This window comes from Lepidochelys kempii, chromosome 12 (genome assembly GCF_965140285.1).
Source record: "Lepidochelys kempii isolate rLepKem1 chromosome 12, rLepKem1.hap1, whole genome shotgun sequence".
NCBI lineage: Eukaryota > Metazoa > Chordata > Testudines > Cheloniidae > Lepidochelys > Lepidochelys kempii.
In genome coordinates, this window is record NC_136391.1 from 2963648 (window position 1) to 2980944 (window position 17297).

At 60.8% G+C, this 17297-nt stretch overlaps 1 protein-coding gene across 11 annotated transcripts in view; it reads right to left on the reverse strand.

Moving 5' to 3' along the window:
• Positions 1-17297, reverse strand: part of RIPOR1 (RHO family interacting cell polarization regulator 1) — a 118238-nt gene that overhangs the window by 30492 nt on the left and 70449 nt on the right. For all 11 annotated transcript variants that reach the window (XM_073307142.2, XM_073307139.2, XM_073307141.2 and 8 more), the window contains exon 2: positions 3016-3142. In XM_073307142.2, the coding sequence (XP_073163243.2) occupies positions 3016-3116 (101 nt within the window). In that variant the 5' untranslated portion in view covers positions 3117-3142. The remainder of the gene's footprint in view (positions 1-3015; positions 3143-17297) is intronic.

Below are 17297 nucleotides of genomic sequence, written 5' to 3' on the forward strand. Positions count from 1 at the left end.
CCTGGAGGACCAGGTGGTGGTGGTGCAGGGCAGCCCGTTTGGGATGAGAAGTGCTGGAGAAGAAAGGCAGAGTCCACCCCCCGGAGAGGCAGGAGAGGCCCAGGCCAGGGTTACAGAGCTCAGGCATAGCCCAACGACCAGTCTCGAGCACTGGTGTCCATTTCCCCAGCCCTGTCTGCAGCACGTAGGGTGCAGGCCTCTCTGGAATGCCGGAGGCTTTGGGATGAGCCACAGGAGCAGAGCAGGCTATGGTGAAGAGAGATCCTGGACAAGTGAAGTGTCCCTACGCAACAGAGAACCAGGGTGAGGGAGAACAGGTTCCCAGACTGCTGCTTGGGGCCCTGCAGCGCTGGCCCCTCCTCGTCTCCACCGGCCCAAGGACACTACAGCCAATCCCGCAATCTCGTGGCACCTCCACTGGCCAGGCAGGGACTGGGACTGGCCTGTCACCACCCAGAGAGCACTGAGAGTCCCCAAATCAGACCTGGAGGGGGGGACAGGAACATTTCCCCAACCCTCTCTCTGAGGAGCTGCCCCTAGCTGCGGGGGGAAGCCAACCCCGACACTGGACACTTTCCCTGTCTGGAGCAGCCTGGGGTAGGCCCCGACCTCCAAACTCCTTTGGGTTTGCGGTGTCATCTCCACCTGGGGGGTCTTGACTGGGAGTACGTCGCACTCGCTGTGTCCAGGGGTGAGCGATGCCCGAGGAGCAGGAGGGAGCCATGGCCATTGCTCAGACCGCGCTGCTGGGGGACAGTTCTGCCCTTCCACCTATAGGAAGTGGAGACACAGACCCCTGGGCTACCTGCCCTGCCGGGGAGCAGGAGCCATGCATACAAAAGCCACCATTTCCTAGAAACCTAGAGCATGAACCTGGGGCATCCTCCCCTCGGGAAAGCCCCTGGCCATGCCCACAACCCCGCCAAAGCTGGACACCCCCATTTCTGAAACATTCCCCACGCTGGCTCCCTGCCCTGCTGGCTTGGCCTGCTAGGGCTGGGGATCTCTGAATGCAGCCCTGGCTAATGGGGCATGGGGCCTTCCCTACAGACCTGGAGAGTGGAGTGTGGGCACCAGGACTTCTGGGATCCATGCCAAGCTCTGCGACACAGGGACGATTCCCTCCTGTGAGGCTGAGCCGTGGGCGTCTGGGGGCACTGGGAGAGCAGTGAGTGCTCTGCACTTGGGTGGGTCAGGTGAGGGCATTCAGGCCCACAGTCTGTGCTACTCCCTGCCCTGTCCCCACAACAAGGGACTGACCCCAAAGTTACCATGCAAGCGACAGGCCAGAACCCAGCCTCCTCCATGGTCACAAGGCCAAGCAATTCCTGGCACAAGCCTCCTGGACCCAGCCAGGCAGCAGGCAGGAGCACTCTGCCTGGGAGAGGATCCTCCGGCCCGGGCACACCAGGGCACCCCTGAGCTATGACACAACAGCAGCCCCAGAGGGGTCATGCCCATGGGGCATGGCACATGCCTTAGCCATGCTGGGAGCCGCCGGAACGCCACTGCATTGCCTGGAGCCAGTCCTGGAGCTGAGCCATTTCCAAGGCAACTGGTGGGCTCTCCTGGCATGGTGAGCCAGGAAGAGCTGCTGTGTTGGGTTCCCACTGCAGCTGCCTGGGAGAGCCCTGTCTCCCCTCGCACTGGCCAGCACCCCCAGTGTGGCCACTGACTCGGCCCCCACGGCCCAGAGCCACCGCCTCTCGCAGGACTGGTGCAGTGAGGACTTGCTGTCCTGTTAACCACACTGCCTCCCTCTGGCCATCTCCCTGCCCTGCACACACTGCCCCTGCGACGTACTGCCCAGCCACCTAGTGCTGCCTTGGCCCTCCCAGTTCCAATCCCACTGACAGGTGCTGGCCCCGAGGGCAACTCCTCCGGCAGCAGGGGCCCCAGACTGGCTCCGGGTTCCAGCTGCTTTTACTGATGCCCAGGTGCTTCGCTGCCAGGAAGAGCCACAGCCAGGGGGAGTGGCTGGAGCAACGCCAGAGCCAGCAGCACCCCGGGGCCCCAGCACCCTGGGCGGGAACGGCTGTCCCAGCCTGGGGAAGCTGCTGCCCATCAGCCCAGCCATGACATGACTACCCAGCAGGCTGCATCTCAGGGGAGTGGCAGGTGGCTCCGTGCCTCACCACACTGCACCGTGGCAAGGGCCCTGGGACAGCCAGCTCCAGGAGCCCTGAGCCCTGTGGCCCTCTGGATCCATGGACAACGCCCCAGGGCCACTTCCCATTCTCAGCAGCCAAATCCCATGCAGCACAGAGAGCAAAGCCAGGGTCCGGTGAGCTCCCAAAGCTGGAGCCAGGCAGAACATCACACATCCTATGGGCCCCCCTCGGGCTCAAGGACCCCACAGCACTGCCAAGCTAGGGACCCAGACCACCCTCCACTGCAGCCACCTCGGGGGAGCAGCCGCATGACCCAAAGCAGCCTGCACAACGGGGCCAGGGAGGATCTTTGTAGACAAGGGCTGGGGGCAGATGGGGACTCCTGTGGAAAGCACCTCGGAGCTGAACATCTGAGCTGGGGGAGCAGAGTTCGGTCTGAAGAGCTGCTGGACGACCCCATCATCCCCTGCCACACTGTAAGCCAGCCCCGCCACGCCCTGGGCTGCAGGGATGCTGTGCCCATCTCGCACAGCGGCGGGGGGCAGATCAGGTCCCAAGCCAGTGCATCGCCCAGCTGCTCGGCAACCACCCGATTCTCCCAAATGATGTGCCGGCCAGGCTCTGCCCAGTGCGAGGCTCTGGGAATGTCCCCTCCACAGACTGCCCCAGGCCAGCAGCCATGAAGGGAGCCAATGGGGGTGACACATCAATGGAGCAGGGGACTGGGAGTCTGGATTCTCTGCCCCTTTCTTGCATCTGTCTGATGCTGTGACCCCCCTGTGCGAGGTGCCGCGGAGGTCCCTGCTGAGCGGGTTAGTGTCGAGTCGGGAGGGGCACCCCCAGCACACGCTCAGGCTATCCGATGCCCCGCTCCCACCAGCAGCAGCCAGCCTCCAGGTCCTACCTGAAGGTCTTGTCCGGGGTCGAATTCAGGCCGGCGAAGGACTGGCTCCTATTGATCCTGGCGGCAAGGGCGCGCCGCTGGGGCCGCACGGAGAGTGACATGGTGGAGTGTGACCTGGAGGGCCTCCCTGCGGGGGAAGGAAACAACATGGTGAGGACAGGCAGGGACAGCTGGGTGTGCTGGGCTGGCACAGGAAGGATCAGGCTCCCGGGGCGACGGCAGGGAGCGGGGCCACCTCAACTCAGGCTCCAGCACAGAGTCCCAATGCCGCGGGCTGGTCCCCGCGGCCCTACACCTGGTCCTTCCCCGGCACCGCTGCCAAGCCGGGCTGGGGTGTGAGCCAGGCCTTCCCAGAGCAGCTCCAGCGCCATCACCCCGTGCAATGGGGCCAGGTGCCGGTCTGAGAACTGGGCCCAGAGCTCTGGCAGGCTCCCCGGGAGCAGAGTGTGAGCCACACGGCTCTGGGACCCAGCACAGCTCCTGGATGCCCCTGAAGACCAGCACTCTGGTGCTGCCCCCTGCCCTGTCCGCGGAGCTGAGCAACTCCCCGTGTCCCGGCCACTCTGGGGCCAGCCAGGCACCAGCAGATCACTGCCCGTGGCAGGGCAGGAGCCAGGGTCCAAGGCGGGGCACCACTCCACTGTCAGTGCCGGGAAGGACAGACACCGGGGGGAGCTGAGCCAAAGGCCCGAGACAGCAGGAAACACTCCTTGTCCCAGGCACGCCAAGACTTCCTGGAGCCCAGCTTCCTGGCCAGAGGCCAGCCCAGCCCAGGAGCCCTGCCCGGTGTAGCCTGAGACCACACAGGCCTCAGCCGACTGGCAGGAGCTGCAAGCAACCTCCCGATCATTCTGAGACACTGCCCCAGTGCCCCAAGGATCCCTCCCCGAGGGACTCGCAGCCCCGCCCCTTAGCAAAGCATGCCACGCCCTGCAGGGGGTGCTGCGTGGCCCCTCGGCTCCCACACGCCCTGCAGCTGGGGGCACATGGTGCTGTAACCCATGGACAGCCCCATCCCGCCGAGCCCGGGGTGGAAGGTGGCTGCCCCCACATCAGCGAAGTGCCCCGCTTGGGTGGGTGGGCCACCTCCAGTGCCTCTGCCCAGGCGCTCAGCCAAGTCTCTGGGGATGCAGCAGAAGCACCAAGGCGGCGCTGGGCAGACACAGGAGCATTTCGGGGCCGCTCTGCTGGGAGATTACAGAGCCCAGGCCATCTCGGCGCCAGGACAGGGAAGAGTTGCCAGCTCCCAGATAACAATCTGCTATGGCCCCCTCCTCCTGTGCCAGCTGCCACGAAGGAAGCCCCAGGACAGCAGAGCCTGCTGGAAAGTCCCCGACCCACCCACGCTGCAGCCAGAGAGTCCCCAGGAGCCCCTCTGAGGAAGGAAAGGGAGTGAGGCAGCTGGCTCCCTGGCCCAAAGGCCAGGCCTGCCGGGGGCACGCCACACAGGGAGGACCCAGCGTTCTCTGCACGGCTGATCCACCAGGGCTGCCCCCCAAATCCCACCGGGGTGCTGTATATTTCACAGATAGCCATTTCCTGGGAAGATGTACGTAGCAGTGGCTGGGAGCCAGGACTCCTTGGGTTCTACTCCTGGCTCCTAGGTCTTGAGCCCATCCCTGTTCGCACCGTGCCTCAGTTTCCTCCTGGGTAAAGCAGGGGAGAGGATATTGACCCAACTTTCTCTGACAAGGGACACATGCTCTGCATTGCTACTGCCCCCTCCTGCTCCCCACACTGCTCAGAGCCCCCTCCTGCCCACTGCCTCCCACTCCATCTACCCCTCCCTGCAAACTTTCCCCCAGCTGCCCCACACTGGGGCAGCCCCCCAACTCACAAAAGCATGCACCCTTCTACAACAGCCTCCCCACTGCTGCAAAGATGGAACCACGAAGGCCCATGCCATTGGTTTAGCCAAGCATGTCAATGGGGCTTGTCTGGCTCATAAGCCCCAGAGAACAACCTCAACCCCCGCCTAGCTCTGTGACATGGCACCAGCCAGCAGCTCTCAGCCATCCCCTGACAGGGAAGGGAACATGTGCCCCCGACCCCTTTGGTGCCCCCCTGCTGGCCACGGAGCAAGATCTACTCCTAATGCAATGATCCATGCCCAGCATCTCACAAGGTGTGTATGAGAATGGTGCCATCTCCAGCCACAGCCTGGTAATCCCAGAGGGCCTGGAAGGCCCCCAAGTCTTTAGGGGATCACACAGACATAAGAATGGCCATACTGGGTCAGACCAATGATCCATCTAGCCCAGTATCCTGTCCTCCGACAGTGGCCAATGCCAGGTGTTTCACTGGGAATGAACAGAACAGGTAATCAAGTGATCCATCCCCTGTCACCCATTCCCAGCCACTGTCAGTCAGAGGCTAGGGACACCCAGAGCACGGGGTTGTGTCCCTGGCCATTTTGGCTAATAGCCATTGATGGAGCTCAGAGTGGCCCAGGCCACCCACTAAGTGTCAGGACAAGCCAGATGCAGCCAGCATGTGGCCGTATTTCGCAACAGACACACCACCACACTGAAGAAATGGGGAGCCATCTGCCTTCCCTGGGGTCTGTGGAGAGATGGGCTGGCCACTTGACTGGATTTCCAGATGTACAAACCTCAGCCTGTGCCAGGAACGGATGCCAGAGGGAAGCTGAAAATACCAGGCCACAGTGGAAGACCTTGGCACAGCCTCCTCCTGCCCATCGGCTTGGCTGCACAGGGGTAATGCGCAGAGGGAGCAGTCCACATGCAGGAGAGCTGCTCGGGGCCTTGAGTAACTTAGGCACAGCCCCTCCACCACACTGATGTGCCCGCACTGCCCAGGCGGTCACTGCACCCAGACCCCGCCATGGCACCAGGAGCCGTTTGGTCCAAGGCACAGCGCATAGACTCACACAAACATAGGCCTGGAAGCACCTCGACAGGCCACCTAGGCCAGGCCCCTGCACTGAGGTAGGACCACATGTTACCTAGACCAGCCCTGAGAGGGATTTGTCCAATCTGTCCTTAAAACCCTCCAATGACTGGGATTCCACTGCCTCCCTCAGTAATTCCTCCCCGTGCTTAACCACCCTGACGGGTGGGACATTCTTCCTGATGTCCAAGCTAAACCTAGCACCCTCCTCTTTATAACAACCTTATACGTATGTCCCCCTTCAGTCTTCTCTTCTCCAGGCTCAACAAACCCAATTGCTTCAGTCTCCCCTCACGGGTCATGTTCTCTAGACCTTTGATCAATTTTGTTGCTTTTCTCTGGACTTTTTCCAAGTTTGTCCACGTCCTTCCTGAGGTGTGGTGCCCAGAACTGGACACAGGGCTCCAGCTGAGGCCTTCTCAGCGCTGAGTGGAGTGGAAGAACTACTCCTCGTGCCGTGCTGCACAGCACTCGTAGGGCTAGTCCACACTAGAATCACTGCAGCTGCGCCTCTGTCGCTCTGCTCGTGCAGACGCTGCATGACGACGGGAGAGCTCCACCTCCCCAGCAACGGTAGCTGTGTTTGTGGGGGCGCGTCGCTCACTGATACAGGGCTGTGCACCCCGGGGCTTGGGTCGGTGCAACTTACATCGCTCGGGGGCTGGCTTTTTCACACCCTGAGCGACTGACGTTCTACCGAAGTAAGTGCTAGTGTGCACAACCCCATTGACTCAGACAGAACCATCAGGATCATCCAGTCTGACCTACACATCACAGGCCACAGAACCTCGCCCACCCACTCCTGCAACAGACTGTTCAAAGACTTCAAGGTCCAGAGAATCCACCATTTACTTTAGGACAGTGGTTTTCAACCTGTGGTCCACAGACCCTGGGGGTCCACAGAGAGATTTCCAAAGGGGTCTTCGCCTCCATTCAACATTTTGTAGGGGGTTGCAAATGAAAAAAGGAAGAAAACTACTGCTCTAGTTCACCCCAGCAAGTGACCCCAGGCTGCAGAAGAAGGCAAAAATCCTCCCAGGGACTGATCCGGGGAAAATTCCTTCCCTCCCCCACATACAGAGATCAGTTAGACCCTGTGGGTGAGACCCACAGGCAGGCACCTGGAAAAGAATTCCCTGTAGTCACTCAGAGCCCTCCCCATCTAGTGTCCCATTACCGGCCATTGGAGATATTGGCTAACAGCAGTCGTGGATGGGAATCTATCCCAGAACGACATGGGTTTTTTTCCCAATAGTACATTGCTAATTCAAATTCAGTTTGTGAACCACCATAACCCCAGATCCCTTTCTGCAGCACTCCTTCCTCGGCAGTAATATCCCACTCTGTATGTGTGCAACTGATTGGTCCTTCCTCAGTGGAGCACTTTGCATTCGTCCTTAGTGAATTTTGTCCTGTTGATGTCAGACCATTTCTCCAGTTTGTCCAGCTCATTTTGAATTCTAACCCTGCCCTCCCAAGTGATTGCACCTCCTCCTAGCGTGGTACGGCCCGCAGGCGTCATGAATGTGCTTTCAATGCCCTTATCCAAATCATCTGTGAAGATACCGAATAGAACTGGAGCCAGGACTCCCACTGGTGGCCGCTGCCCGGCTGAGGGGTGACTGCGAGAGTCTCCTGTCTCTGTTACAGCAGCTCAGGGTTGCCTTAGTGAGTCAAAGCCCCCATCTCACAGGCCCCTCAAGCCCACGTTCCAGGGGGCCCCCAGCAGGGTCCCACACACAGCCGTGCTGCTTTCAGCAGGAGGCTCTGGGCTGCCCAGGGGTTTGGCGGCAGTGGAAGTCTCTGGTCACCGTGTCAGTGCCCAGGGAGAGGAGAGGGAATTCACTCCTGCTAGAGAACAAGGCCCTGGGCGACCGCTCACCCCATGGCATGGCAGTGCCCAGGTCGCGGTATCTGCTGGGGCAGCCCAGCTCCCGCAAGGCTGTGGGGGGAGGCGCAGGGGACCTCACCAGATGGCAAAGCAAGGAGCCCCAGAGAAGCCGCAAGGAGGAAGACAAGTCCAGAAAGACAGCGTGGCTGTGGCCAGAGCCTGGCGGAGCCGGGTCCTGCCACAAGATTCGCTTGCTCTAGAAGCTGCTGGCACCGACGGCCCCTTTCACACACCAAACGGCTGCATGCAGGTGGGTGTCCGATTTGATCCTGAATGGCCACAAAAGGGCCGGAGGGGGCACAGGGTGGAGGAGGAGCCCAAACAGCCTGGAGGGAAAGGCTGCCAGATCTCCTCCAGAAGGGGGCACAGCTCCCTCGCCCGGGCACCTGCCTGCTCACACAGCAGCCACACAGGGAAGGTCAAGGCTCCGGCATTAGACGGGGCTGAACAGATGGGGCAGGGATAACACGCCAAGGGGGCGGCACTCAGGGCCCAGCACAGGACTCCTCAGCTCCCTAATCAGCTTATGCAGAGTTTCCTCCTCTCCTTAGTCCTCTGGCCCAGGGGGCAGCCAAGCAGCCGGGTGCGTGGGCACAGTGCCAGCTGGCAGGAAGGCATGGGGTGGTCAGCCACCCACGACACTGCCCCCTGCACAGCGGCAGGGGGAGGGGACCCAGACTGCAATACGGCAGAGCCAACCCTCCAGCCACGACAGGGCCAGACACTGGGGCCTGCCTGGCATGGGGGCGGGTCCTTGGCAAGCCAGGCACACTGCCGCCAATGGCACATTCTCCCCGGGCTCAGCATCCTCAACGATGACACCTGAGCAACCACATCCCAACGGGGCTGCCTGACCGGGAGCTCAGAGCGTCCCCAGGCAGCTGGATTCAGCCTCAGCCCGCCCTGGGACCCCACCCCAGCAGGGCCCCAGCCCACCCTCCAGAGACCTCCAGCTGTAGCACCCTGTATCCCCCACAGCTCCTCACACAGAACCAGCCCCGCCCTGGCACACACTTGCTCAGCTGCTGGCTCGGCCTTAGCAGGCTCTGGGCTAGCCAGGCTGACCCCACGGCATGGTCATTTCCCCAGACGGAGGGCTCTGGCCCGGTCCTTACTGACCCTGGCTGCCCTGCCATCGTGGGAGCATTGCCACGCAGCACTGAAGGGTTAACTGCCAGTACTCCCGCCGGAGAGAGCAAGGCCCAGTGAGCAGAACCAGGCAGGACGGGTCCCCGACGTCCAGCCCGGGCAGGCTGCTAACACAGCAGAGCTGCCTGGCCCATTCTCCAGCGCAGCACCAGCCCCCTCCAGTCTCTAGGGCAACGCTGGCCCAATTAAGCTCCTTAAGGAAGAGCCGTAATCCCAAGTAGTCCAGCTCACCTGCAGGCCCCCAGATTACCCTATGGGGGCCATTTAATCGGCTCACAGCAAAGCAAGCCAGGCTGCTGGCTCTGGGCCGCAGCCACCCACTGTTATTTACATCCCAAGCTGCAGGGACGGGGGTCTGGGCGTGGGGTGGGTCTGGCTCCAGACCCACCTCCTCCACCAGGGACCGTGACAGCAGCATGGCTCCCACCGGCAGGGCACCGCCAACAGGGCCGCTGGGGGCCCATCACGCCCACGGCCCGAACTTGCCCACAGCACTGCCAGCTGCAGAACTCTGAGCTGCGGTGGCATGGACCCACCATCTGTTCCTGCAGAGGGGGCAAAGCCAGTCCCTCTCTTCTGTCTGCCCCTTCTCCACGTGCCCAGTGCAACGCCCCCCTGCAGCCATTCCTCTGCCTCAGGAGGGTCCATCTTGCACCTGGAGCCAGAGGACAGAGCCATTCCAGGTCTGCCTGCCCAGCGGGGCAGCCACATGTCAGCGTTGGAGCAAGGGGCCCTGGGCTGTCCAGGGAGCCAGCAGCCCTTCCCACCGTCAGCTCCTTCCCCAGGCCAGGGCCGGAGCGGGAAGGAAGGCAAGGCCCAAGCGTAGCTACTGGATGCTATGAACAGTGGTGTGAGGCCCAGCTGGATGCCCGCTGCTGGCACATGCCCAGGGCTCTGCCCTGCTACTGCTAGAGCCCTCTGGGCCCAAGAAACAGCTCTGCCATGCTGCTGCTGCCCCCGCCCACCTCCCAGGCCAGCCCCTTCACATGGCAGATCCTGCTTCTCCTATCAGCCCGGCCCTCCAACGCCAGGAGGGGGGGGAATCCCCTCCCCTTCTCTCTCCCACTCCCAGACTCCAGCATGCACCCCCAGCTCAGCCAGGGCACCCCCAGCTTGGGCCCCCTCCACCAGCTGCCTTGGCAATGTCGCTAAGATGCCAACAAAAGTCACTCCAGATGGTGTCCTGGGACTGCTGCTTATTAGACCAGTCAGTGGGCTCCATTCCCCTCTGCCCCACAGCTGCCTGCTGTACCACTTACTGCCCCTTGCCCGCCACTGAAACTTTGGGGCACTGGCTGCCTCTGCTCCAGGTCTGACCAGTGCCGAGCACAAGGGGGCTGGGGCAGCTAGGCGCTCACAATGCAACCAGGAAATTCCCATCACATAACCCCTGCTGGCCCTCTCCTCTCAGCTCTGCCTCGCAGGCATGGCACCTCCACCCCACTCCATCCCCTGGTCCTGCCTAGGCCCCGCCAGCTGGGCCATGTGCTTTCACTCCAGCTGCCCAGACGTCTCTCTTATGCCCAGCGGTTATCCGGCTGAGCTGGTGCCAGCTCAGTGGTGCTGGGAATCACCCCCAGGCTGGGCGATCTCACCTCCTCCCACCTTCCCCCAATCCCTCCATCTAGACCTAGGCCTGGCCTCCGACTTGCCAGAGCTGGGCTCCAGGCTTGGCAGCCCCAGTGACGTGCCATATGGATACCCCGGCTCCAGCAGGGTGCCGTGCGCACTGGGCCTATGTAAACGTGCCCAAGAACGGATCACTGGCAGCGCAATGTCTGGCTGGGGCTGGTGCCACCCCTGGAGCACTTGGCACCCAGCAAAGCATGGGCCGGATGTGTTTCTGGAAGGTATCGAGGACAAAGCTCAGATCAAAGCACCTCAATATCAACATTGCTCATCCACTCACCTGCCCGAACCCGTGCAGGAGGGACCCAGCACCAGCATGGCGGCTGAGACAGCGCAGAGCCAGCCGGTTCCACCCTCCCCCGGCTGCCTCCTGCCACGGGGCGCAGCTCACAGCCAGCCAGCACAGCGCTCTCACCCGGCTCTGCCAAGGAGGCAGCGATCCAAGCCATGAGCAGGTGCAGACTGCAGCCAAAGCCTGAGTCAAGAGAGGGCCCACACGGTGTGGGAGAACCCAGCTGCCAGCCAAGCCAGCAGGCCATCCAGGGCCCGATGGGTATCAGCCTGTCCCCATTTGCCACCAGTCAGCGGGGCAAATGGGTACAGCTCAAAGCACCTGAAACTCTGACCCTGCTTTCCACACCTCCTCCCCATGGCAGACACGCTCTGCCCCGCTTGGTGCACGCGTGGGGCCAGGTCTCACAGGGAGGGCTGCAGCCCAGACAGGATTCTTCTCCTACCCCCAACTTAGGGCCCCCCAGCCTCCCACTCCCACCGTGCCATCTGGGGCTGGCATGCCCCCAAGAATACCGGGCACCGAGTACCCCACCACCCTCCGAGCTGAGAGCGTCCTCTGCTGCCTGGCTGCTCAGTCTCCAGGACAGGTCCCATTCTCCTCCTGGGGAGAAGGGCTTAGAACCCCGAGGGCCAAGGGGTTGCTGGGAGATACACGGACACATGTAGGGCTGATGTGGGACTGCATGGATGGGGCCCTGGCATCACCGGAAATGCCCCAAAAGCAATGGGGGCAAGGAGGAGGCACATTCGCAGGGTCATCCCGGCCCCCAGCCCCATGCGCCTACCTTCCCACGCAGCACAGCACCCAGGCCGGTCAGCGCAGCAGATCTAAGGGATCCTTTGGCACCATGTAACACCTGCAGTCAGTGCACCCCGGGCAGGGACTGCACCCCGAGGTCAGGCGTTCCCCGTGAAGAGCCCCTCAGAGTGAGCCATGCTGGGGCTGCAATACGGAGGGGCGGCAGGCCGTGAGCCCTGAGACGCGCGCACACAGGTGTGCCCAGCGAGGGGATCTCCCTGGCCCTCCACTCCTTCAGGGCTGGTCTCCTCCAGTGGGTGGGACAGGCCCAGTGCTCACACATTCCTGACATTGCAGAGAGAGTCAGTGACTGGTACTGCTGGGGGAGGGGCAGACTGACGGGGCAGACGCAGACAGCAGCACCCAAGGGTTTCACTCAGCTCTTCCCAGGGGCAGGGGGTAGCCGGCAGTCAGACACCCCTGTCCTGCCCCGGGCACAGACGCACAGGCAGGAGAGAGGGCACCACTGGCACCCAGTCACCAGCTATCCCCCTAGCACGCAGAGAACAGTCACCAGCACCTGTCGCTCAGGGGCACCAGCCCAGAGCTGTTCTCTGCCCTACATATGCCCAGCACAGAACTCTTCAGACACCACCTTCCCCAAGCCCCAGCGCCCCGATCGCACTCCCACCGGCAGCTGCCCTCCCTGTGCTCTGCTCTCAGTGTCCACCGCTGCCATGTCCAGGAACCATATCGGAGGTGACGGTGCCCAGTTGCAAGCCGTGTTCACACTGTTCACCTAGCCCACGGGCACTGAAGGAAGCAGAGAAGCCTGGGGGCCATGGGCAGGGAGGTGCCGACACTCCAGAATTCTACGCCCAGATGTGGCAGTGACAGCTAAAGCCTTATATGGCACCCAGGGCACGGGGTGGGCACTCGTGTCTCAGTCATAAGGGCCGTCTTGGGCAGAGACCAGGGCAGCAACAGGAAGATGGTAACCAGGATGCACGGCACAGGCCAGCCTGGCCCCTCACCCTGGGTCTCAGGGCTTCTAAAAGCTTCACACCCTACAGGGGGTAAGTGTTCCTCCTGGGGGCTGCAGTCAGTTATTGAAGAGGCAGGGGTGGCAGTGTGGCCTAGCAGCCACAGCACTGGACTGGACTCAGGAGAGCTGGGCTCTAGCCCCTATTTTGCAATGGACTGCTGGGCGAGTCACTTCCCTGCTCAGTGCCTCAGTTTCCCTATCTGTGGAATGGGGATAATGGTTCCGCCCTCCTCTGTTGAGTGCTTGGAGATCTGCGGCTGGAATGTGCTGTGTCCCAGTGGGGGCTATTATTACTGAGCCTCGGGTTTCTAATGATGAGACACTTTGGCGTCCAAGGTGGACTCCTGCGTCTGCCCAACACCCTATGGCGCTGCAGATACGCCGCAGTTTGATGGGCACACCCCAGCATAGGCCACATCCAGCATTGTCAGTGCTAACAGACCCTTGCCCTTTCTCTAACATGTGCCAAGCCCTGATTAGCCTGCAGCGCCCCTCACAGGCACATGCTGGTGGTGGGCTCATGACCCAGATAGGAAAACTGAGGCATAGCTTTTCTGGAGAGACCACTGATTTGGGCACTCACCGCTAGACATCTTCAGCCTAATTGTGGGTGCGGCAAGAGCTCAGCATGGCTTAGCAGAGGCTGCACTTAGCCAGGCACTCTCATGGGTCTCATGGGGGCACCAGAATCAGGGACCACTTCTGACAAATTGTGTGGGACTCTCCCAAGGGCAGGGTGTGAGGAACAGAACCCAGGAGTCCTGCGTCAGTCTCTCCTCAACTCCAGACAATGCTCCCCAGATTGGTACCTAATAGGCAGAGGTGGCAGATGTCACCAGCTGTTTGCATGGCACCAAGGGGAGGAACAATTCCCTGACCATTTCTTCCGCCTGGAGCAAATGCTCCTCGTTTACAAACCCGCAGAGGTCCATGAGCTTTCCCCCAGCATGAAGGCATGGCTAAAAGCCAGTTTTCTCCCCCTACAATGTCAAGAGGAGACACCATTCTGATGCCTGGTGCGTCATGGAGATGACTGGGTCAGGAGGAATGCTGAATCCAATGTACTTTCCAGCTCTCAGGGCGGGTAGCAAAACCAGCTGGGTCAGTCTCAGCTGGTTTCTGTTTCCGATTCCCAGGCATTAACCCAGGGCTGCTGCAGTTGGATTTATCAACAGCGCCGGGAAAGACTCAAAGGGCCTGAAGTTTGAAATCCCTTCTCGGCATGAAGGATTTTTCCGCTCCCATTAGGATGTTCTGACAGGTTGGGGGGTGGAGAGGGAGCCTCAGATCAGTCCTCGCTCTCCCCTCCCCCGCCTCCTCTCCCCCCCCCCACAGCTTCTCCTCTGCACACATGCCGCCTGCCCCTTCAGTTTCTGCTTTGCTGCTGCTACCCACCCTCTGGCTGAGTGTGACAGGAGCTTCCCTGCATGGTGACGCAAAAGCAAGATGGCACAGTGCTCACATGGCTGGAAGTGCAACTGCCCACTTGGCCTGGCTCCACACTGTCCATTGCAGAGTAAACACATGGAGCTGGCAGGGGGGAAAGGGCGTCTCCTTGCTGATCTCACTAGTTTCAGCCATTCTAGAGGGGCACAAGGCACTGGCAGATAAGGCACCTCAGGGTGCAGATGGTGTCCAGTGGACAGTGCCCTCACAGTTCCCTGCTGGGAGCTCACTGCCCCATGCCCCCCTTGGCATGCTTAAAGAGACACTTCTTCAGTGTCATCTCTTGCGTGCATCACTCCTCTCAAGGGAAAGAGCTGGAGGAAGCATCCTTAAGTCTGGGCCCTAAGACTCTCGGCGCTGTCCCTTCGCACAGCCCATCTCAGCCTTCGCATCCTTGTTTGTGCAGCTGCCTGGAGGTCAGCACAGCCCAGGATCTAAGCAATATACACACCCGAAGCCCCCACGCCAGCCTCTGACGCAGCCCTGGGGACAGAGTATCAGCGAGGCCGGCTGCCAAGAGCGGAAGCGGAGCTGCCCTGCTTCAGTCCTGATAACCAGGATCCAGGAACTACCATTTGGCTGCCTGGTCACAGAGGGCAGGGGAGCGACAGATCCCAGCCTGGCTTCCTCAAGGGGAGCCACCCCTCCCCCTTCCCTCCCCAACACACAAGATGGGGGAGGAGGAGAAAGTTCTGCTGAGTCAAAGAAGAGTCACGACTGCCTAATAGAATCCAGGCCTGCGGTGACGCCGTTTCTTGGTGATCAAGGATCTCGGCGACCCCAGACACCCCATCCCAGAGATGGGAGATACTGGGGCTGTGGACATTCAGCAGTGTCTCCAGCGAGGAGAGGGCCCCCAAAGAACCCAGGGCTTCCTTTGCCAGTGGCTCAGGTGTGTGCAGCCATTGGAGGAGGCTGAGACACAGCATCCCACGGGTCTGTCTGGCAGGAACCCTCTGCCTCCCCCACTCCCAAGCTTCACCCTGTGCCCTCCTTCCCCACTGAAAGACCCACGGGGTGAGAGGCGTCTCTGCCACGACCTGGGAAGACACACTCGCAAACACTGGCGCCTGTGACCCGGCTGGGCTCTGGGCGTGAAGTCACAAGCTCCCAGCCATGGCATCAGCGGCCCACGCTCGTGAGCTCACAGTTCACCGCCCTGGCAGCGATGAGGGCCCGGAAGGAACTGCACCCAAGCAGGAGGCTGCCTGGGAGACAACCACTGCCGCGACCCGCTCGGACGGGGGGTTGACAGAAGCAGGCAGGGCGGGCGCAGCAGGCAGTGCCGGAAGTCCCCACCCTCCTGTCGGCGTGGGCTTGTGGCAGGTCACTCAGGGCACTGACAGGGAGGTGGCAGGAAAGGGAAGGAGCGCCGAAGCCGAAGAATTGGTGGAAGTGCTTGTTTACCCCTCCAAGCAGCTGCGCAAAGGGACACGCCAGGCCAAGGGCTGGGCCGCACACTGCACCACACACAGACAAGGGGGGCTTGGAGACCACGCCCAGAGCAGTGCACACAGGCTGGCAGCAGCCTCCCGCTCCCGGCACCCCTCTCTCCGAGCCCAGCAGTGGCTGGACACTGGCACTTGAGTTAACCAACAGAGGCCGGGCCCCGCTGGCTGGGCCCCCCACATCCCCTGAGCCCCCTCCCACTCCAATATCTGTGACTGTCCTACAGTCAGAGCCCCCAGCGCCCACCCTGCTCTGAAACCAGCCTGGCTCCCCACGCTGTGACCCCTGACTGGGATCCCGACCCTCATGAGCAGCTAATGGGAAGAGCCAAGGCGGCAGCAGCCAGGGAGGAGGGCCTAGAGGCTGGCACACAGGGAGGGCTGGGGTGGCAGCCGTGGGGGAGGGGATCTAGAACACCACACAGCTGCGCGTGGCGGGAAGAACAAGGTGGCAGCCACGTGGGAGGGGTGGTTTCCAGATTGCCAAGGAAACAGTCTCTGTTGCTCAGCACTGGCCCATGCCCACAGTTGTCACAGTGAGGCCATCTGTGTTTGCATCCGCTCAGTGGGTGGGTTTCCCCTGTGAAAGGCAGCGCCAGCTGCACACACACGCTGGGGACCGCGCACCGGCCCTTGGGGGGTGGTTCTAGGCCCTGGCTATGCCGCCCTCTAACCTCCAACCCACCGCACCGACCCCTGCCCTGCAGCAGCCAGCCTGCCTTGGCCAACCTCCCTTGCCCATGGGGCACTGCCGAGAGCCAGGGATTCCCCTCTGCTGGGACATGCACAGCAACCCCCACACACATCCCGCCAATGGAGACAGACACCTGCCCATGCCCCCCCACCAATGGAGACAGACACCCGCAGCCCCCCACCCAGCCAATAGGGACAGACACCCTGTCATAAACATACAAATAAGGGTAGCATAAAATCCCTCCTGGGCAGCTGTACTGAATCTTTACCTGTAAGGGGTTAAGAAGCTCAAATAACCTGGTTGGCATCTGACCAGAAGGACCAATAAGGAAAGAAGATACTTTCAAATGGGGGTGGGAGAGGTGTTTGTTTGTGCTGTCTTTGTTTGTTCCCTCTCTGGACGGAGAGAGAAGCCAAGCAGGGACAACATCTCCTGAAAATATACCTGGAATAATCCATCTAAGAATTACAGAAATTGTAAGTGAGGCAAGGAAATGCATTAGGTTATCTTTTGTTTTAGCTTGTGAATTTTTCCCTGTGCTAAGAGGTAGTTTTATTCCTGTTTTGTAACTGTGAAGCTGAGCCCAGAGGGGAATCCTCTGTGTTTTAAATCTTTTTATTACCCTGTAAAGTTACCTTCCATCCTGAGTTTGTAGGTGTGATTTGTTTACTTTTTTCTTTATAATAAAGTTCTTCTTTTAAGAACCTGATTGATTTTAGTGTCCTAAAGATACGAGGTTTGGTCTGTGCTCACTTTGTTACTCAATTGGTTGGTATATTATTCTCAAGCCTCCCCAGGAAAGGGAGTGAAGGGGCTTGGGAGGATATTTTGGGGGAATAGGAACTCCAAGTGATCCTTTCCTGAATTTTTGTGTAAATCACTTGGTGGTGGCAGCAATACCCTCCAAGGACAAGGAAAGGAATTTGTGCCTTGGGGAAGTTTTAACGTAAACTGGTAGAATACAAGCTTAGGGGGTCTTTCATGCAGGTCCACACATCTGTACCCCAGAGTTCAGAGGGGGGGAGGGAACCCTGACA